Genomic DNA, 20,846 nt, shown 5'->3' with positions numbered 1-20,846 from the left:
TTTCAGAATTCATTTTAATTTGACCCCTATTATAATGTTTTTTTTTTTTACACCACTCATCATTATTTCTTCTTATCAAAAGGCCAGTTTTATCTCATTCCCATTTTAAAGGGAACACTGAATATTAAGTCACTAAGTGTGTCTTTATTGAAGTTTTGGTTTTGTTTAATTATCAAATTAAAGTGGTTGACTTCTAGTTTGTAAAAGTACATGTGTCTGTTTATGAATAAAAGAATGAGTACTGAAATTTTATCAGTTGTTAGGCTTTTAATTTTTTTTCCTCTCTGGAGATGATTATGTGATTTTTGGATTTCACCTTACTTAAGAGGGTGATTTGTATGGTTTGTTTTAAGTATCATATTAGCCTTGTGTTTCTGGAATTGGCTTGCTGATGTTTTCAGACTTTTACCAGTATTTATGAGAAAGTAATGCCCATATAGATTTTGCTATTTAAAATTATGCTGACATCTGAAACATGCTTAGAAATGCAGTTTTTGTATTTTAAGAAGAATGTATGTAAGATTCATATGCTTTCTTCCTTGAATGTTTGCCAGAATTCACCAGTGAAGCCAGGCCATCTTAGCCTGTGGTTGTTTTTGTGGGGAGGTTTTAAATTATGAACTACTTCTTTGTTATTATGTAGGACAATTCATTTTCCTATTTCTGCTCATCATTTTAGGAAAAGATTTTCCAAGAATGTGTCTATTTCATCAGATTTTCCTAATAGATAAAAATATTTTTATCATAACCATCTGTTTAATTTTAATTTATAGTGATTCTCTTTTTCATTATTGGTGTAGATTATTTATATTTTCATTCCTTTTTCCTTGATAAGTTTTACTTGGGATTTAGCAGTTTAATTCTTACTTTCTATCAGAAAACCATTGTTTTGCTCTTTTGATGATCTCTTTTATACATTTGTGTTCATTTTCACCTGCTTCTACTCTAATCTATATTATATTCTTTCATCTTTCTTTCTTCGAAATTCTTGAGATAGGGGTGCCTGGGTGGCTCAGTGAGTTAAGCATCTGCCTTTGGCTCAGGTCGTGATCCTGGGGTCCTGGGATCAAGCCCCACATCGGGCTCTCTGCTCAAGCTGGGAGCTTGCTTCTCCTTCTGTCTGCTTCCCTTGCTTGTGCATGCTCGCTCTTTCAAATAAAAAAAATAAAATGTTTTTTAAAATCTCTGAAAATATTACTGTCACATAAGCAAAACCAGTAGTAGCAATTCTGGGCTGTGGTGTGATTTGTTTAAAGTAATGATTCAAGATGGAAAAAAAAAATTAATTCTTGAGATAGATACTGTGTTAGTCTACTTGAGCTGCCACGACCAAATACCTTAGACTGGGTGGCTTAAGCAACACAAATTTATTTCTCAGAGTTTGAGAGCTGGAAAACCAAATCAAAGTGCCAGCACGGTCAGGTCCTGGTGAACCTGGTGAGGACTCTTCTAGACTTGCAGTTGAGCACCCTCTCCCCATGTCCTTAGCAGGATATTCCTCCTGTTGGATCAGAGCCCTAACTCCTCCAAGGCCTTGTGTCCAAAAGAGTCACATTGGTGACTGGGACTTCAACATATGACTTTGGGAGAGTGAGAGGATACAATTGAGTTAATAGCAGATACTGAGATCTGGTTTTCAGATTCATTATAAGGTGAATGTGTGTGGTACAACATGCCCCCCACCACCATCTCAGACCTCCAGTGGATGTTTGAAACCACCAATAGAGTACTAAGCCCTATATAAACCGTGTTTTTTTCCTATCATACATACTATGATAAAGTTTAATTTACAAATTAAGTGAGAGATAAAAACAAAAACTTAATAATAAAATGGAACAATTATTTACTGTAATAAAATCCTATGTGGTCTCTCAAAATATTTTATACTCCCCCTTCTAGTGATGATGTGAGATGATAAAGTACATACATGGTGAGATGAAGTAAGATGAAAGATGTAGGCATTGGGATGTAGTATTAGACTATCGTTGACCTTCTGACCATATGTCCGAAGGAGGATCATCTGCTTCTGGAACGTGGTTGACCACAGGTAGCTGAAACTGGAATGCAGAACCTAGGAGAAGGGGAACTACTGTATATTAAAATTTCCTATTGATCAGAATATTCACTAGAATATTGACCAAAAATTCATGACTGGCTGTTAATTATTAGCATTTGCTCTTATCTTCTCACTGAAATTCAATACCCTGATATTAATACAATGCTTATAAATAAGGGCTTCCTGCCAAATTAACCATGTGGTAAATACCTGTGCTTTATAGAGCATGCAACTGAAGTGTCAGATATTTTTTATCCTATTCAGTTCAGCTCTGTAAGGAAATTAAATTTCTGACTGAACTTTTAACATATAACACATTGATTAGTCTTAGCATAAAGCAGAGAAAATAATACTTTGTGTTATTGATTAGCCTACAAAAGAAGACTAATTAAATTTTATTAAGTTGTTGAAAAAACAGTAACAATTGACCTGTCTTCCTGATTAATTACTTCATAATAAATAATGGCAGAAGCAAACATCAACTGATTTTTATTATGCAAATTTCTGACTGTTATACAAATATTCATTCAGTTTGTCTCACCCTTTGAAAGTTACCATTACAGTTCTCATTTTTCAGATGTGGAATCTAGATTTCCTCTTGGTTACGGCTTTAATTTTGGGGGTGCCTGGGTGGCTCAGTCGTTAAGCGTCTGACTTCGGCTCTGGTCATGATCCCATGGTCCTAGGATCGAGCCCACATTGAGCTCCCTGCTCAGCAGGAAGGCTGCTTCTCTGTCTCTCACTCCCTGTGCTTGTGTTCCCGCTCTCCTTGTCTTCTGTCAAACAAATGAATAAGATCTTTAAAAAAAAAAAGACTCTAATTTTTAATTTTTTCTATGGTTTGTTTTAGGATATGATGACACCTATAAATTCGGGGAAAAAGACGATTTATTTAGTTTCATTCTTTGAAGGCTTACAACGCATTATTTTATTCACTGAAGATCCAAGGGTATTCAGAGCAACATATGAAAGTGAGAAAGCAGAGTTAGCAGAGCAAGAAATTGTGTTGGCCTTACAAGATGTTGGAATTTCTCTCGTCAACAATTACACAAAGCAGGAAGTAGCCTATATTGGCATTACAAGGTTAGATACATTAAATGATTAGTTCTTAATCATTAAGAATGGTGATTATAAAATTAAAATAATACAGTTTAAGTTTTGTGTTTTGATTATTATACTAAGTTAATGCTGATTTAAAAATGTTTTTGAGATTATTTTTTGCCTTTTGAGATAAAGATATCTCAAAATCAGATTTTTAAATCGTGTCTTATGTTTATTCAGCTTATCAAAGGTATACTTAACATGTATAAGGAAATATTTAATTTTCCCTTACTGCCTATCAGAGTGTAGGATACTGTATGGATGTTCCGTAAATAGTTGTTGGGGGAATAAAGCCAATCATTCTTTAATTTGAGCTTGACACTTAATTTTAAGATACAGTAAGGTAATATGCAATATATCATTTCCCTCTAAGTCATCACCAGTAAAACTCTATTCTCTATGCCTTTAATATTCCTATTCATAAATACTTAAGGTAAACTTAATTTGTATACATTAGTGCCTGATTTTGAGGGCATTTCTAGATTTCAGTCTGTATAATACAGGATAATATTATCCAGGATAATAGTTTTAATCCTTGAGTTTAAGCTGTCAAATATATATGTTAAAAGGTATATGATACAGGTTTGGATTTGTTTATCTGTATAAATTCATCTAGAAACGCCTTTGACTTTTCATTGAATGAAATCCATGCCATTTAAAAAGGAATATTATAAACTATTTTCTTGCAAATTTTTATCCTCAAGAAATGTGTTTATTATTTGCTAACTGCTATGCTAAATGATGTGAGTGCAACGAGGAATAATATACTGTTCCTGCCTGTTTATTAAGTGACTATAAATTTTAGAGGGAATTAATAAATAGAATTCTTAAATAACTTATGTATATAAACAGCAGTTTTAGAATGTGGTTGGATGTTTTTATTCTGTATTTAAGTCTCAGCAATTTTTCAGTAAATGAAATTTGTTCCATCCCCTTTTACACTATATTTCACACCTTGTCTCCTTTTAACCCTCCCATTTTCTCTCACACTTCACTGCCTGTATCCCATTTCAGTCAGAAAATGGAAGCAGTCTGAAGGGAATTTCCAAAGACCCACTCTCCCAAATCACAACTTTCTACCCATGAGCATTTTTACCTACACACTGTGCTAACATCTTCTCCACAGCTGTCATAGATACATGTGCTCCTATTTAAAAATATTTTCAACTTTGCATTCGATTCCATTTCCTTTTGCCTTCTTGAGACATTGATTACACAGTTCTCTTCTTTATCTCTCCTACATCAATAATTTTTAGCTCTCTTTTGGGTTATGCCCATCAGTATTTTTTATCTCAACTTAAGAAATTCTCTTGAGCCTACCTACTGCCCACTTTTTAGCTTCCCTTTATAACCAAACTCCTCAAAAGTGTTAACAATTATGGATGAGTTTAATATACTCACTATATCCAATTATTATTTTACCCATTCTTTCTTTAACCACTCCCAACAGGATTTTGCTGTCAACACACCATGACATTTGTCTTGTCAGGATGACCAGAGACCAGTCCTCATGTTGCTTAAGTGTGTAACACACAGATCCCTTCTTGGTAGTTTTTCTTTGCCATGACTTTCAGGGTACTTCACCATCTTTGTTTTTCTTTCTATCCCAGAATTCTCCACTTCTTGAGTTGGTTCCTTGTCTTCTCAGCTGCTTAATATTGGGTGCCCTAGGGCCCTCATACATGAGTCCTCTTCTCTGTTTCAAATACCACATATTTTTTCTATTTACTATTTATGGTCTGTCACTCAGCTAAATAAAGCTGTAGGATAGCAAAGATGTTTACTAATAATATCCCTACCACCTAAAATAGTGTCTGAGTAAAAGTCTAAATATTGATTGAATCAGTTCATATTTTTAAATCTGTAGTGTGCTTCCATATTACTGGGGATATTATAAATTTTACTGAAGGTTTTACAATTCATATAATAAACCAGGTAAAATGAAAAAGTTTATAAATTAACACCATGATTTTTGCTTTCATCTAAAAAGTTCTGATGTGGTTTGGGAGACAAAGCCCAAGAAGAAGGCAAGATGGAGGCCAATGAGTGTAAAGCATACTGAGAAGTTAGAGAAAGAATTTAAAGAATATACTGAATCTTCACCTGCAGAAGATAAGGTTATCGAATTGGACACTAACATTCCGGTAATATTTTTAAGTATTGATCTGAAGTTTTAATTTTTACCTGTTAAAATTAGATGAATTACTATTGACCTTTAAGGAAAGTCTGGTTTCCTTGCAAAGCAATGAATTCTATCATATATAATAAGGGGTAGTTGTCTGTATTAACAAGTCAGACTTGCTCTTAAGATGCTAATGATCTACTCCTTAGTTAACAAGAAGCCAATATGTTGTTTTACTTATTATACTTTTTAAATTATTTTTCCTTTTATTACCTTAATATTTTTAGTAAATTTATATAAAAAGTGATAGAACTAAGCTATACGGTTTACATTGAACGTTTTTCTGAGTTGTATTGGAGAGATCCAATCTAGTCAACTATTTAGCTTATTATTTTAATTATCTTTAATGGTTTTGGTACAAAGTTCTAATTTTAACAAATTATGAAATGCATAGAAATTCAGTGTTTTGTGGGGTATATTTTTCAGGTTCGCTTTACACCTAGTGGTACTAACATGAAAATTCTGCAGCCACATGTAATAGCTATAAGAAGAAATTATCTTCCAGCATTAAAAGTAGAATATAGCACATCTGCACATCAGTCATCATTTAGAATTCAAGTTTACAGAATACAGGTGAGTCTGAAAAGATAGTCAAATTGTGTTCATAAGGAACATAGCAATAAACCAAATGTATTCATTCCCATGGTCTCTCTTACCTAGTATTTTAGTTTTATTGTTGAACTAGACTGCTTGATTCTTTCTACTTATTAAATCTTGTTATTCTGGTAGGGTTCTGTAATTAACATAGTAATATACTGACCTGTTTTTATTTTCTTAGATCCAAAACCAGATACATGGTGCTATATTTCCATTTGTGTTTTATCCAATTAAACCTCCCAAGTCGGTCACCATGGATTCAGGTGTGTTTGTATTTTTAGATTGCCATAAAAATGTATCAGCTGTATGGTTTACTTTACCATAAAAACACGAAATGAAACCGTTCTCAAGTTTAGTTTCTGTGGGATCATTAGAAAATTAAACTTGTTCCTTGGAAAGGAACAAGTACTCAACTATGGTCAACTTAGTTGTAAGTCAACTAAGTAAATTAAAGTAAGTCAACTAAGCAACGCATTGACTGAATTCTGAGGAGAAGATTAATTACAAATATATATTTAAATTTTTAGAAATATTAGTGACTTGTAAATCCCTGATTTAGAAGCCACTAGGACCTTTGAATAAATTGTGAAGAAAATCAAATTCAGAGAGGTTTCTAACCATGAGAAATGTCCTGTATTCTCTAGCTGAATGTAATTAATGATGAGTCTGCTCTTCTATCCTCTGCTTCCCCTTCATATTCCTTCTTTCTTTGCTATACCTCTTCCCCTTTCTCTTTCCCTTCTCTTTCCCTCCCTTTGCTTTCCACCCCCCACCTCCACACCACTGGCTCTGAACTATCTAAGGAGGTATTGATAATATGCTTGGAAGATTTTGACCATTGTACATGCCCAAGCCCCTTTACCTGGAAGTCCAGGGCAAGACCCTGAAATCTGTGTTTTCACAGTGTTTCCCTGGTGATTCTAATGCATACTTCTACTTTAAAATCACTAATTTAAAGGATTAGTTATCTTTAAAGTAAATACAGATAATTAAAAAAACCCTGGCATCTGAAATTAAGACCTTACAAATAGTAATTTTAATAGATACTCATGATTTAGTAAGTAAGTTAGTTCTACATTGTGATGTGTATTAAATTGCAAGAAAATGCTTATCTTTTTCTTAAAGCATCATGGGATTAATCATATTTATTAACTTTTGTAGCTCCAAAGCCCTTTACAGATGTCAGTATTGTCATGAGATCTGCAGGGCATTCCCAGATATCACGTATTAAGTAAGTGTCTTCATATATTTCTGCGTGTTTATTTAATGTTTTGATTAAATATGTGAATTAATTATACGCTTTAAAAAATCAATTTCAGGTGAGTCAAAGGTTTAAGTGCAAAATATTATGAAGATCATTAGGAAAATCAGTTTCATAATCTTAAAGGGTCAGAAGGCTCTAAATGAAATGTACTTACATTTTATTTATTTTCTCACTTAAGTTTTCTGTAATTACTGCATTTTGTTTTAGAAACAAGAAAATACTGCTTTAAAATGGTCACCACCCAATCTAAGAATTAAAATATTGACAGAAACATCCATTGATATATTACCCTCCTATTTCTTGTTTACTCCACCTTATCGACCACAATAAACACTAATTTCATCCCTTACATCTTAAAATACAGTTTATTGTATGTCTGTACGTCAACATTATGCTTCTTAGTTTTCTCGTTTTTTCCTAATTAAAAAAAAAATTTTGTTTTTTGGTTAAACTGAAAATACACTATTAGGGCTGGATTTTTTCATTCAACTTTTTACTAAAATTTATTATTTTTGCTGTATGTAACTATAGTTTATCACTATTATATAATATTCTGCCGTATGACTGTATTCCATAGTTTACTTACCATTTTTCTCTTCATAGGCATTTTCACATCTAGAGTTTGTTGCTAATATGAACAGTGTTGCCATGACAATTTTATTTGTTCATCTGTAAAATCCTGAATTTCAGCATTCTAATAATTATCTAATGCTTTTTTCTCATCTCATATTTTAAATGCACTTTAATCAATGGTTTTTAAATGTTTTCTACTTTGTATTATAGGTATTTCAAGGTGTTGATCCAAGAAATGGACCTCAGGTTAGATCTTGGATTTGTCTATGCGTTAGCAGAACTTATGACAGAAGCCGAAGGGACTGAAAAAACTGAGGTGAGATTTAGGAATGATAGTATTAACAGGAAGGATTGAGAAAGAAGGAGGACTAAAAAAATTAGAAATTTTTTAATGTATTAAAATGGTTTTGGTCCATCTTAAAAATAAAATTTTTAAATTTTTCATATGCTACTGTGGTGGGTAAATTGGTAGAAATCCCATTTTTAGATTATAGATGAAGAAAGCAAGACAAGTTAAAATAGCCTTTTGAAGGTGAGTTAGCAAACAGGAAAGGTTTTAGGCCAGTAGTAGGGATAAATACTCATATTCACAACACGGTTTTTTCCTATTTTTTTTTCCTGGGTTACTTTGTTTTGATTAATAACTTAGAAATTTTGGTGTGACAAGAATATTCAGTGAAAGAAGGGATAAAAATAAAAGGTTAAGTGTCTTATTTGTGATTGATAGAAAGACCTTAAAGTCATAGTGATAGGGTAGATCAGATACAGTCTTTTTCTGCTGTCTTCATAAAAAGAATTCTGAAGGTAATACAGATGACATGGATAAGGACAAGGGCCAATAATACTTTTTTTTTCTTTTAAATTTATTGAAATTCAGTTCACACGTTATACATTTTAATCATTCATGGTGGACAGAGCCGTGTTTTTTAATGTATTTACAGAATTGTACAAGGATCATTACTATCTCATTCCAGAACATTTTCACCAGCTGAAGAAGGAAACCATGCCAGTCCCATCAATCACTGATACTTTGTCTGTAGGATTTCTTGTTCTAGATATTTGATATAAATGGAATCATACAGTTTTTTTTAATGCATCACCATCAATACCTGTTACTATCTATCCTTTGGATTCTAGCCATCATAGTGAGTGTGAAGTAGTATATCATTGTGATTTTGTGATTTACATGTACCTGATGATGAATGATGTTGAGCATCTTTTATGTGTTGATGGACCATTTACATATTTTCTATAGAGAAATGTCTATTCAGATCCTTTGTTAAATAGGTTGTCTCCTTTTTATTGAATTGTGAAAGTTATTTATCTATTCTAAATACAAGTCCCGTATCAGATATGTGATTTGCAAATATTTTCTCTCATTCTTGTTTTTTCCCTCGCATTCTGTGTGTTGTGCTTTACTTTCCTGATGTCTTTTGAAGCACAAAAGTTTAATGAAATCCAAATTCTTTTTTGTTGTTGTTCATGTTTTTGGTGTCATTTTTAAGAGTCTTTTGTCAGATCTAAGGTTGTGAAGGTTATGAATTTAGCCCTGTGTTTTAAGAGTTTTTTATAATCAGGTCTTTCATCCATTTTGAGTTGATTTTTGTATATAGTGGGCGGTAAGGATCCAACATCAGTCTTTTGCATTTGGCTATCAAGTTGTCCCAGTACCATTTATTATATTTACTGAAAAAGTATTCCTTCCTCATTAATGGTCTTGGTACCCTTGTCAAAAATCAGTTGACCATAAACATATAGTTTTATTCCATTAATCTGTAAGTCCCATCTTTTTTACCAATACTGTACTGTCCTGATTATTGTTGTATTGTAGTAAGTTTTGAAATTGAGAAGTATGAATCCTCCTCCTTTGTTCTTGTTCAAAATGTTTTTGCAATTCCATATGAATTTTAGAATCAGCTTCAGAGCTTCTTTGAAGAAGTCATCTGGGGTCTTGACAGAGATTACATTGAATCTGCATACCAGTTTTGGAGTTCCAACAACTTAACATTATTAAGTCTTTTGATCCTTAAACATTGAATGTTGTGCTCTTATGTAGATCTTTGTTTTCTTTCAACATTTGTATAATTTTCAAAGTATAAGTTTGGCTCTTTTGTTAAATTTATTATTGAGTATTCTTTTTTATAGTCTGCACAGATTGTTTTTAAATCTCATTTTTTGTTTGTTCATTGCAAGTATATAAAAATATAATTGATTTTTATACTGATCTTATATTTTGCAACCTTATGTACTCATTTATTATCTCTAATAGTTGTTTTATACATTCTGTAGGATTTTCTGCATATAAGATCGTGCCATCTGAGAATAGTTTTGCTTCTTCCTTTCTGATTTAATCTGCATGGCTTTTGTTTCTTCTTGCCTAATTGCCCTGCTAGAACCTCTAGTACAATAGTACAACATTGAATACAAGTGCAAGAGCAGACATTCTTGCCTTGTTGCTGATATAAAGAAAAAGCTCTTACCATTAATTATGATATCAACAGTAGTTTTTTGGTAGATAACCTACATTAGGTAGAGTTCTCTAATAGTTCCAGTTTGCTAAGTGTTATCATGAAGGTATGTCGAATTTTGTCAAATGCTTTTTCTGTATCTCTTGGGATGGTGATACGGTTTTTGTTCTGTTGATTTTATTACATTGAATGTTAAAGCAACCCACTTAGTCCTGTGTATAATATTTCCGTATTTTGCTGGATTAGGGTCAGTAGTATTTTTTTGAGGCTCTTTGTGTTCACATTCATGTGATACTGGTCTGTTATTATAGGGCAAACACTGTATTCTTATACATAAATAGTCAGTTGCTCTTTAAATTAGTTATGAGAAAGAAATGTTTATATATTTATACTATTTACATCATTGTATTTTCTAGTTCAGTCTTTTTTTTTCCTTTTTTTCATTTGGATTCTAATTACTGCTTGGGGTCACTTGCTTTCAGCCTGAGGAACTTTCATAAGTATTTCTTATAAGGCACACCTACTAGCCATCAAGTCTTCTAGGTTTTTTTTTTTTTGGTCTGGAAAAGTCTTCATATTCTTTCATTTTGAAAGGTAGTTATACTGGATATAGGATTCTTGGTTGGGCAGGATTTTTCCTTTTGAGTACTTTGAATATTTTACCCACTGTCTTCTTGCCCCCTTTCTGCTAAGAAGTCAACTGTTAATCTTTTTTTTTTTTTTTTTTTTAAGATTTATTTGAGAGCACAGGTGTGGAGGTGTGGGGAGAGAGAGAAACTCAATCAGACTCTGCACTGAGTGCAGAGCCTGACATGGGGCTCTGTCTCAAAACCCTGAGACTACAACCTGAGCCAAAACCAACAGTGGGACACTTAATCGACTGTGCCCCCTCAGGTACCCCAACTATTAGTCTTATCAGGGTCATCTTATATGTAGTAAGTTGTTTTTCTCTTCTTGTTTCTAAGATTTTCTCCTTGTCTTTGACTTTCATCAATTTTACTGTTACATATCTTTTGTGAACCTCTTTGCATTTATGCACTAGGAGTTCATATAGCTTCCTGGTTATGTTGCTTATTGTTTTTCATTGAATATAGAAAGCATTTGGCTATTATTTCTTATATTTCTTATTATTATTTCTTATTATTTATTACATATTTTTTCTACTTTTACTCTTTTCCCCTGATCTACCCATATTGTATATTTAGCATGCTTAATGATGTACCATATTTCTCTGAGAGTGTTGATTTTTGTTCATTCTTTTTCCTCTGTTCTTCAGACTGCATAATCTTCTAACACTTTGTCTTCAAAGTCATGATAAAACAATGCATTTAATTTAGCATATAATGAAGTGTTTCTATTTCTCCTATCAGCTCAAATACACTGTTAGGTCCTTCTAGTGAATCTTCCATTTCTATTACAGTTTTCAATTCCAGAATTTTTAATAGGTTTTTTAAATATATAATTTTTCTCCCTCTATATTTGATGTAGTATTCAAGTTGATAAGACATGGTCATCGTAATTTCTTTCACTTTCTAAATACGGTTTTTTTTAATGCAGGGCTCAATCCCAGAATCCTGGGATCATGACCTGAGCCGAAGGCAGACACTTAACCATCTGAGCCACCCAGGCGCCCCAGGTTTTCTTTAGTTCTTTGAACATATTTATAGTGGTGACTTGGAAGTATTTTTCTTTTAATCCAGTCTCGTCACTTCTCACATGCAGTTTCTTTTGCCTAGTTTTTTCCCAGTGTATGGGTCATACATTCCTGTCTTTGCACATATCATAATTTTTGGTAGGGAACTTAGACATTTTATTTATTTATTTATTTATTTTTGACATTTTAGATGATACACTATAAAAACTGGCTACCTATCCCTCTGTCCCCAAAGCTTATTGTTATTAGCTTATTTGTTCATTCTGTGACTGGTTAGATTTTTTTTATTGAAGTCTACCCTTCCTACACCCCTTACTTTTCCTGCAATGTTAAGCTTTTGGTGTTGATCCTCAGAGAGGTGAAGATCTTGGGATACCACCCTTACCCTGGAATAATTGGTTTTGGGGCTGGGCCCTCTTCTCTTTTCACAACACACCTAGCTATTGAAGTCTACTAATTGCTGGTTGATTGCGTTTTTATGGCCTAATGTACCTTAGGCCATACATTGTTCTACAGACTAATCTAATCAGACTTGGGCTCTTTTTTTTTTTTTTTTTCCTTTGAGGAACTCATCTGGAGATCAGTGTTTGATATTTGTTTTGACCCCAGGAGGACACCTTAAACTGTCTCTTTCCCCATTTCACTCATGAAAACTAAGAGGCCTACAGTTTAGCCTGCATCTTCATTCAATCAGTGATTTTCCTTCCATCTTTCCCTGTGACATTTACTGTTTCCTAATGCTCAGGTGTGAACTTCTTCAAAAACTGTTGCAGTCGAAGGCTTTGGGGAAAGATTTGGGGTTTCTTTGGAAAAAGATTAGGAGTTATTTTAAAGTTTCGTTTTCCCCCAAGTAAAAATATCTGACCAGAGCTTCAGAGCTAGGAATGGAATAGGAGTGATCCGAACCCAGTATTCTCAGTGGTATTACACCAAATTAGAGCCTTTGTTCCATGAGTAGAGGCTGGGCAGTGGGACAGAAGCTCTCCCATCCCCATAATGTAGCATTAGCAGCTGGTAACTGGGGGTGGGATGAGAAATGCTGACACCTTATGCCTCCCAGGAAGAAAGTATTCCAGCTGTCCACTGGGCAGACAGGGAGCTTTATGTTCTTGAGTGAACAGTCTAGAGTGGAGTCATGGCTTGTTGAACTAGGAGGGGGATCTGAGAGAATGGTACTTGTTCAAATACTACAGATTCACTTTTCTTACAAATTTTTGTAGATTTTCTTAAAAAGATATTTTATTTGCTTATACCATTAGGTTCATTCATAGAGGCCTTAGATATTTAGGTTTTTTATATTTATTTTTTAAATACTTATTTATTTTAGAGAGAGAAAGTATGCATGGGCATATGGGGAGGGAGAGCATCTGAAGCTGACACCCCACTTAGTGTCAACCCTGATGCAGGGCTTGATCCCGTGACCCCCCGATCATAAACTGGGCCATAACCAAGAGTCAGATGCTTAACCGACTTAGGCACCCAGGCACCCCAAATGTTTGTTTGTTTGTTTCACCAGTTTCACTGGGGAACTGGTCTAAAGAGCCCTTCACACTGTCATCTGAGAAGTCAGTTTCCAGACACTGTACTTTTAATAAGGCTGTCATTTTGATACTGTTGATGATAGGTCAAAATGTGAATGTTGGGGCCATTTCTCAACACATAGAAGTACTTAAATTTGTGTTTAAAAGAGAATTAATGTTGATTATCAAGAATGAAAGCCATATTCGTCACTTAATGCAACATCATTTTCAGTGCCTTCCCCTTTTTGATTATAGCATGGGCCTCAGTAGGTGTCAGTGAGGTATTTACTAAAAAGCCACAAAAGAACTATGATTATATATATATTTTTTTAAGTTTATTTGACAGACAGAGATCACAGGTAGGCAGAGAGGCAGGCAGAGAGAGAGGAGGAAGCAGGCTCCCTGCTAAGCAGAGAGCCTGATGCGGGGCTCAATCCCAGGACCCTGGGATCATGACTCGAGCTGAAAGCAGAGGCCTTAACCCACTGAGCCACCCAGGCGCCCCTGTGATTATATTTAAAGAAAGAAATATTAAAAAAAAAAAAAAAAAGAAAGAAATATTCCTAAGAAAGTGTTGATGCACTGGATTATAGTAGCTTTTGGGCATAACTCTATAGTCCCAAGAAGAAAAGCTTAGTGTTTTGTAATGGATTAGATGGAAACAAAATATGCTTATCCATTTGTGTGTTAGGGACAGAGCTTTACTAACAGGTGTTAGGTTCCCTTCTTGTACAATAAATTTCTAATCATAACCAGTGCTGAATATGGATGTTATGGAGGTCTGTTCTGCAGTATCTGAGCTATTGACTTAAATACCTCAAACAGATGGATCCTTTAAGTTTTTAATGCTTTTTTCCCCCTATAGGTTGAACTTTTTCATAAAGATATAGAAGCTTTCCAAGAAGAATATAAAACAGCTTCATTAGCAGATTCATCACAAGTCAGTCTCTATGAATACTTCCATATATCTCCTATCAAGGTAGGGGAAATAGTCATTTTTATTATCCTTTATAATCTAGGTAATAGCAACTTGACTTGCTTTATTTGGGATATAAATTATATATCCCAATTATATATATATAATTACATATATATTTAAATTATTTTCTCTAACAGTATATAAATTCTTTAAATAAAGTAGCAGGAATAGTCCTCTGAAATTTTTATTTATACTTATAACAATTTTTCACTATATGGAAATAATATTGGAGCCACCTACAACATGTGTTTATATGTTCATATCTTTTTTTTAAATTTTATTTTTTCAGTGTTCCAAGATTCATTGTTTATGAACCACACCCAGTGCTCCATGCAATACATGCCCTCCTTAATACCCACCACCAGGCCCTCCCCCACCCCCCAGTTTCAAAACCCTCAGTTTGTTTCTCAGAGTCCATAGTCTCTCATGGTTCATCTCCCTCTCTGATTTCCACCAACTCACTTTTCCTCTCCATCTGCCAATGTCCTCCATGTTATTCCTTATGCTCCACAAATAAGTGAAGCCATATGATAATTGACTCTCTCTGCTTGACTTATTTCACTCAGCATAATCTCCTCGAGTCCTGTCCATGTTGATACAAAAGTTGGATAGTCATCCTTTCTGATGGAGGCATAATACTCCATTGTATATATGGACCATATCTTCTTTATCCATTTGTCTGTGGAAGGGCATCTTGGTTCTTTCCACAGTATGGCAACTGTGGCCCTTGCTGCTATGAACATTGGGGTCTTGACCTAACATTTTTGTTACCTTAGTTTTCTGTTAACCTGTTTAATTTTGTGTATGATGTGTTTGTGTGTGTGTGTATTGGTATAACTGACATATAACATGGATTAGCTTCAGGTGTATAAGGTAATGATTTGATATTTGTATACTCTGTTAATGATCATTGCAATAAATTTGTTCCCATCCATCATGATACAGTGTTAAAAAAGTTTTTTTTTCTTGTAATGAGGTCTTTTAAGATTTATTTACTCTCTTAGCAACTTTAAAATAATGCACTATAATATTACTAACAATAGTCTCTGAGTTGTAAATTAATTTGTGGAGTAACCTTGATTTAAGAACTGAACACTGAATGGAACTAAATATAAGTTCTTAATACAGAGTTTCTGAATTACTTACATAACACTTATAGAAAATTATTGTGTGTCTATATATATATATATATATATACACACAAAATATATATTGTTATAAATAATTATATATAAATGCATATCATACTTAAATAACACTTAAAATATTGTATAGAAAATTATATATATATATACACAATATATATAGTATATAAATAATTATATAAATGCATACAATACAAAAGTGTGAAAGCTGGTTTAACTGATTTCAACCTGGTAACTTAATTCTAATACTTGAAACACTGAGTTATTTTCAACAACTTCAACTTCTGGATTATTATTATTATTTAAAAATATATAAAAATTATTATTTTCATAGCTTTACCAAAAGATTTGGATTGAACCTAAGTACCATATTAGCTTACATTACTGAATTTAAAATTTTAAAAGAGTTGTATTCAATTTTAAACTCCTTTAACTTTTCACTTAATAATTTTGGCATATCTAAAATTGTGAAACTGAAATTTATCAAACTTTGAAATCTTATGGTGTAGTAAAGTTAAAATAAGATTAAATTTTAAAAGTTAAAATTGTCATTTTGCAGGTAGTGCTTAAATATTTGTCTCTTTATCTCTTTAGTTGCATTTAAGTGTTTCACTGAGGTCGGGAAGAGAAGAAGCTAAAGATTCAGAACAACAGGAAGGACTCGTGGCCGTTCGCTCTTTAAATCTTCTGCTGAAGAGTATTGGTGCCACCCTTACAGATGTACAAGATGTAGTTTTTAAGTATGTTTAATATTCAAATCTATAAACTGACAAAAAGTCCATTTTACATTTACCTAAAAACTTTACAAGTGAAAAAGTGTACAAAGGACATTGGAAATCATAGAAAAATATGGGTTTTGCTGTTAAATGGAATATGATTTAAGTAACATTTAACCTGCTAAGCCTTAACTAGAGGGAACAGAATAATTATTAAATAATTTCCTTAAGAAAGAGGGACAGAGGCCATACAAGTTTGTGCAACATGTAAGGCCTTTCTGGGCTACAGAAGGATTCCTGAGAAGCTGTGAGTGCCCGAAGGTATGGCACTTATACCATGTGGCTTCAGGGCTCTTAGGGTCAAGATTCTCAGAGCATATACAACTACAGCAAAATGAAAGCCGTGATAGGGGAAATGAAGAGATTCGTTTAAATGTTATAGCCGAGAATATACATTTTAATGTGAGTCGTAATGGAAGCTATTAGAGTACCTGACCAAATAAACTCAAAAAAGTCTTGAGTGGAGACTTCAGATGAGAATGACCTTTTCAGGTAGCACCCAGCAATGTTATTAAGAACCTTGGTAAGAATCAGTGAATCCAGTAGGATGTAGCTCTAAATCTAGATAAAGTTAGATATCAGTCAAATTAAAGAACATAGGTTTGAAGACATTGGGAATAGGATGAGATTTCTCATCTGGCTTCTGTCTATCAGCTAACAGAGAGCTTCCCAAGCAGTGGATCCGCATGTGCTGTGAATAGGTTAGCAGTCAACCGACCTTGGTTCCTCAGCCGTCTGCTGATTTGACAGGATCTGCAGCAACCGAAGCCTGTCCATTCTTGAGCAGAATGGCCAAAATCTTTAAAAAAAAAAAAAAAAAAAAGATAAAAATAAAACCTCTCCATTCACCTCACCATGCCAGACATTTCTGTGTGGGCCATGACAAGGCAGAGTTGGAAAATACAGTTCATGTCCATGAATGGGATCCAGAGGGTCTCTGAATCCTCTGAAGGATGTGAAAACATGTTTGTATTAGTGGTTCTTCTGAGGATAAGATCCATAGCTTTCATGAGATTCTTTGAGGGTTCTTTGACCAGAATGTGCTTATGTAAAAGAGCAGGCTTTCTGATTGGCATGCGAAATGTACGAAAAGGAAAGAAAAGGAAACAATTTGTTAATATTAAAAATATTCTCTTCCCTTGTCTCCCTCTTCCCCTTCTACACACACCTTCACACATATTTGTATGTGTTTTTCAGGCTTGCATTTTTTGAGCTGAACTATCAGTTCCATACAGCATCTGAACTACAGTCTGAAGTAATAAGACACTATTCAAAACAGGTTTGTCTGAGATATTTTATGAAGGGACAGATAGAGACAGTGCAACTGGGTCTGTACACGTATAATGTAGATTTGGCAAGGAAGTAAATAGCCATTTTCAAAATCTTAAAACTTTTTTTTTCCTCAGTATTGAAAAAGAAATTGAGCCATGCCACCATTTCATTTTTTTGCCTTTCTCTTTTTGAGCCACTGACAGAAATATTTTTTGTATAAGGGTGAACTTAAATATCTTTAAGTAAAATATTAACTAATTCACCAAACTTACTCTGAAAAAATAGTTTCAAGGGAAGCTGTTAGCAACTAACTGAATACAGGCAGTTTTTAATGTAGTTGTGTTGTTGAGTCAGTTAGTATGTTATTTTAGTGGATTTTTTTTTCCACCATTAGAAAGATTCCTGTATCTTAGGATTTAACTTAGATAGCATCTGAGACAGCTATTCTGTAGTGGATAGACACTAAGCCTGATTCAAGATGTCTGGATTTGGATTCCAGTTTTCCTATTTACCTACTACATGATCCTGGGCATCATTTGACTTCTGTGTTTCTCCAGCCTATAAAATGATGGTGGTAACAGCAGCTGTCACACATAGTTGTAAAAGTGAAAGCATTTTGAGTATTCTAAAGCTTTATGTAAATATGTCATACTATCTGTAATACTCTAACACCAAATCACTTTTTAAAAAAACAAAACTAGTGATAAATAGGGTGATATGATATAGGTGTTGAAATTGGTGATAAGGGTGTTAGCCTTAAAGAAAAGAAACTGGATGTGTGTACTGAACATCAAAATTTTTTTCCAGTTGACTGAATTGATTTATATTTGTATTTCATTTTTAGGCCATTAAGCAAATGTATGTACTCATTCTTGGACTTGAAGTTTTGGGAAATCCCTTTGGCTTGATTAGAGAATTTTCTGAAGGTGTGGAAGCATTTTTTTATGAACCGTACCAGGTAATAAAATAGTTATTCTTGCATTGTATCACTAATACTTATGAAAAAATAATGCATCCCAAACTGTTAACTTGAAGTGTAGGTGTAAATAGATTTTGGGAGACATAATAGAAGACCATGATTTTGCAGCAAAGAATTGTAAGAGGTTTTGAGAAATTTGGAGGGAAATTTGACCCTTTCCCTCATAATCTAAACTTAAGATTTTTACTTAAGATATACTTTACTTAAGATATACTAAATTTTCAGTATTCTGTTGGAATATTAAAGGTAGATAAACATTTTCCGCAGTAGAGTAAGATCATCATGGACAGGCAGCCTTGCTTAGCACAATTGTGTGGGACATTGTAAACAACTATAGGCAGACACCGTGCAAAACCATCTTAATCACCACTTCCTCATAGATAAAAATACATGTTTATAAAAAATTAAAAAACATCTTAATCTGACAAAATAGTGATTGTTTTTTGTTTTTTTGGGTTTTTTTAAAAAGATTTTATTTATTTATTTGACAGAGATCACAAGTAGGCAGAGAGGCAGGCAGAGAGAGGGAGGAGCAGGCTCCCCACTGAGCAGGGAGCCTGATGTGGGGTTCGATCCCAGGACCCTGGGATCATGACCTGAGCCAAAGGCAGAGGCTTAAGCCACTGAGCCACCCAGGCACCACCAAAATAGTGATTGTTTTGTCCCTTAACATTTTCTTTTAAAACATTCAAAACTCACCTACTTCTAAATGTAGAGGGTAATGAAAAAGTAAAACTGTTACTTACATTGTACAGTATATTTGAAACATCAATATTAAGTATTAAATTGCAGTTACTTCTTTTACAAAAATTGTCAAGAGTAGTTTGTGCTTATGTTTTCCTCCTGGAATTTTCAGTTTGGAGCAAACATGTTTTGTACACATTGGTGAACAGTCCTGTTCCTGAGTTTGGATCCACTTGTTCCTTGTAATTTCAACGTCAAGAAGTATCTCTTAGAATTTTGTTAATGTGAAGTTTTTGCTGGTTTCACTTCCTCTAGGATATTTTTATTCTTGTCCCTATTGCTTCTTAACTTATATCAATAAGTTCACTTTAAAAGAAAATGTAACCTTTGTTGTTATTATTTGACCCTTTAGGGAGCCATCCAGGGTCCCGAAGAGTTTGTGGAGGGGATGGCACTAGGACTGAAGGCATTAGTTGGTGGAGCTGTTGGTAAGAAAGAGGACACCGACCAGCTGTGATTAGTGCAAGAAAGTAATTTTACCTCCGCTTTTACTAAAAATAATGATTATTTCTGCTAGGTGGATTAGCTGGTGCTGCCTCCAAAATCACCAATGCTATGGCTAAAGGGGTGGCAGCTATGACCATGGATGAAGACTACCAGCAGAAGAGGAGAGAAGCCATGAATAGGCAGCCAGCCGGTCTTAGAGAAGGCATCACTCGTGGAGGAAAAGGCTTAGTTTCTGTAAGAAATTTCCCAGGGTGGTGAACTGGTCAGGGATTATCTTCTTCTTCTTCTTCTTTCTTTAAAGATTTTATTTATTTATTTGATAGAGTGAGACAGAGCATGAGCAGCGGGGAGGGGCAGAGGAAGAGGGACAAGCATACTCCCCTCTCAGCAAGGGAGCTCGACTCCCGGCTGGATCCCAGGACCTGGGCTGAAGGCAGACACTTAACTGACTGAGCCACCCAAGCGCTCCTCAGGGAATATCTTTTAAAGCTACCTTTGGCGAATAAGAAAATAGGTACTTAACTTGCACTCCTTCAAGCATTATTTAGATATTGGAGGAGCAGTGAGTTGTGACCTATATAAAATACATCAGTAACCTCTAAAAGCATTGTTTAACTAGGATACTTAGGTAATGCATTTCTAGATGTATTTCTGTTCCGGTGCTTTCTAGATTCTTACAGTATCTAGAAAGCAGAACCCTCTATTTTTTTTTTGTAAGCCAGAGTTGGTTCTTTAAAGAATCATGTTGAAAGTATTACAAATTTTCCTTTTCCTCCCTAGGGTTTTGTAAGTGGCATAACAGGAATTGTTACAAAACCTATCAAAGGCAAGTACATTCCTTTGGGCCATATAGATTACCAGGTCTTTCAGAAATTGATTCTGTTTTCATTCTTGATCCATTTGCCTAAAGCTTTGTTTCTTTCTAGGAGCTCAAAAAGAAGGAGCAGCTGGTTTCTTTAAAGGTGTTGGGAAGGGTTTAGTTGGAGCAGTGGCAAGGCCAACTGGAGGCATCATAGACATGGCCAGCAGTACATTTCAGGGAATAAAAAGGTAGGTTTTCTCTGGTGGAAGATATGAGTAAAATGCTTA

At 34.1% G+C, this 20,846-nt stretch overlaps 1 protein-coding gene across 4 annotated transcripts in view; it reads left to right on the top strand.

The window, feature by feature from the left end:
- VPS13A (vacuolar protein sorting 13 homolog A) overlaps positions 1-20,846 on the top strand; it is a 224,577-nt gene that overhangs the window by 176,013 nt on the left and 27,718 nt on the right. For all 4 annotated transcript variants that reach the window (XM_059142057.1, XM_059142058.1, XM_059142060.1 and 1 more), the window contains exons 54-67: positions 2,907-3,139; positions 5,148-5,301; positions 5,766-5,912; positions 6,118-6,199; positions 7,098-7,167; positions 7,984-8,089; positions 14,281-14,394; positions 16,134-16,279; positions 17,513-17,594; positions 18,432-18,545; positions 19,663-19,738; positions 19,828-19,991; positions 20,538-20,583; positions 20,684-20,807. In XM_059142057.1, the coding sequence (XP_058998040.1) occupies positions 2,907-3,139; positions 5,148-5,301; positions 5,766-5,912; positions 6,118-6,199; positions 7,098-7,167; positions 7,984-8,089; positions 14,281-14,394; positions 16,134-16,279; positions 17,513-17,594; positions 18,432-18,545; positions 19,663-19,738; positions 19,828-19,991; positions 20,538-20,583; positions 20,684-20,807 (1,658 nt within the window). The remainder of the gene's footprint in view (positions 1-2,906; positions 3,140-5,147; positions 5,302-5,765; positions 5,913-6,117; positions 6,200-7,097; positions 7,168-7,983; positions 8,090-14,280; positions 14,395-16,133; positions 16,280-17,512; positions 17,595-18,431; positions 18,546-19,662; positions 19,739-19,827; positions 19,992-20,537; positions 20,584-20,683; positions 20,808-20,846) is intronic.

The sequence above is a fragment of the Mustela lutreola genome, chromosome 12 (assembly GCF_030435805.1).
Source record: "Mustela lutreola isolate mMusLut2 chromosome 12, mMusLut2.pri, whole genome shotgun sequence".
Taxonomy (NCBI): Eukaryota; Metazoa; Chordata; class Mammalia; order Carnivora; family Mustelidae; genus Mustela; species Mustela lutreola.
This window is presented reverse-complemented; position numbering and strand designations above follow the sequence as displayed.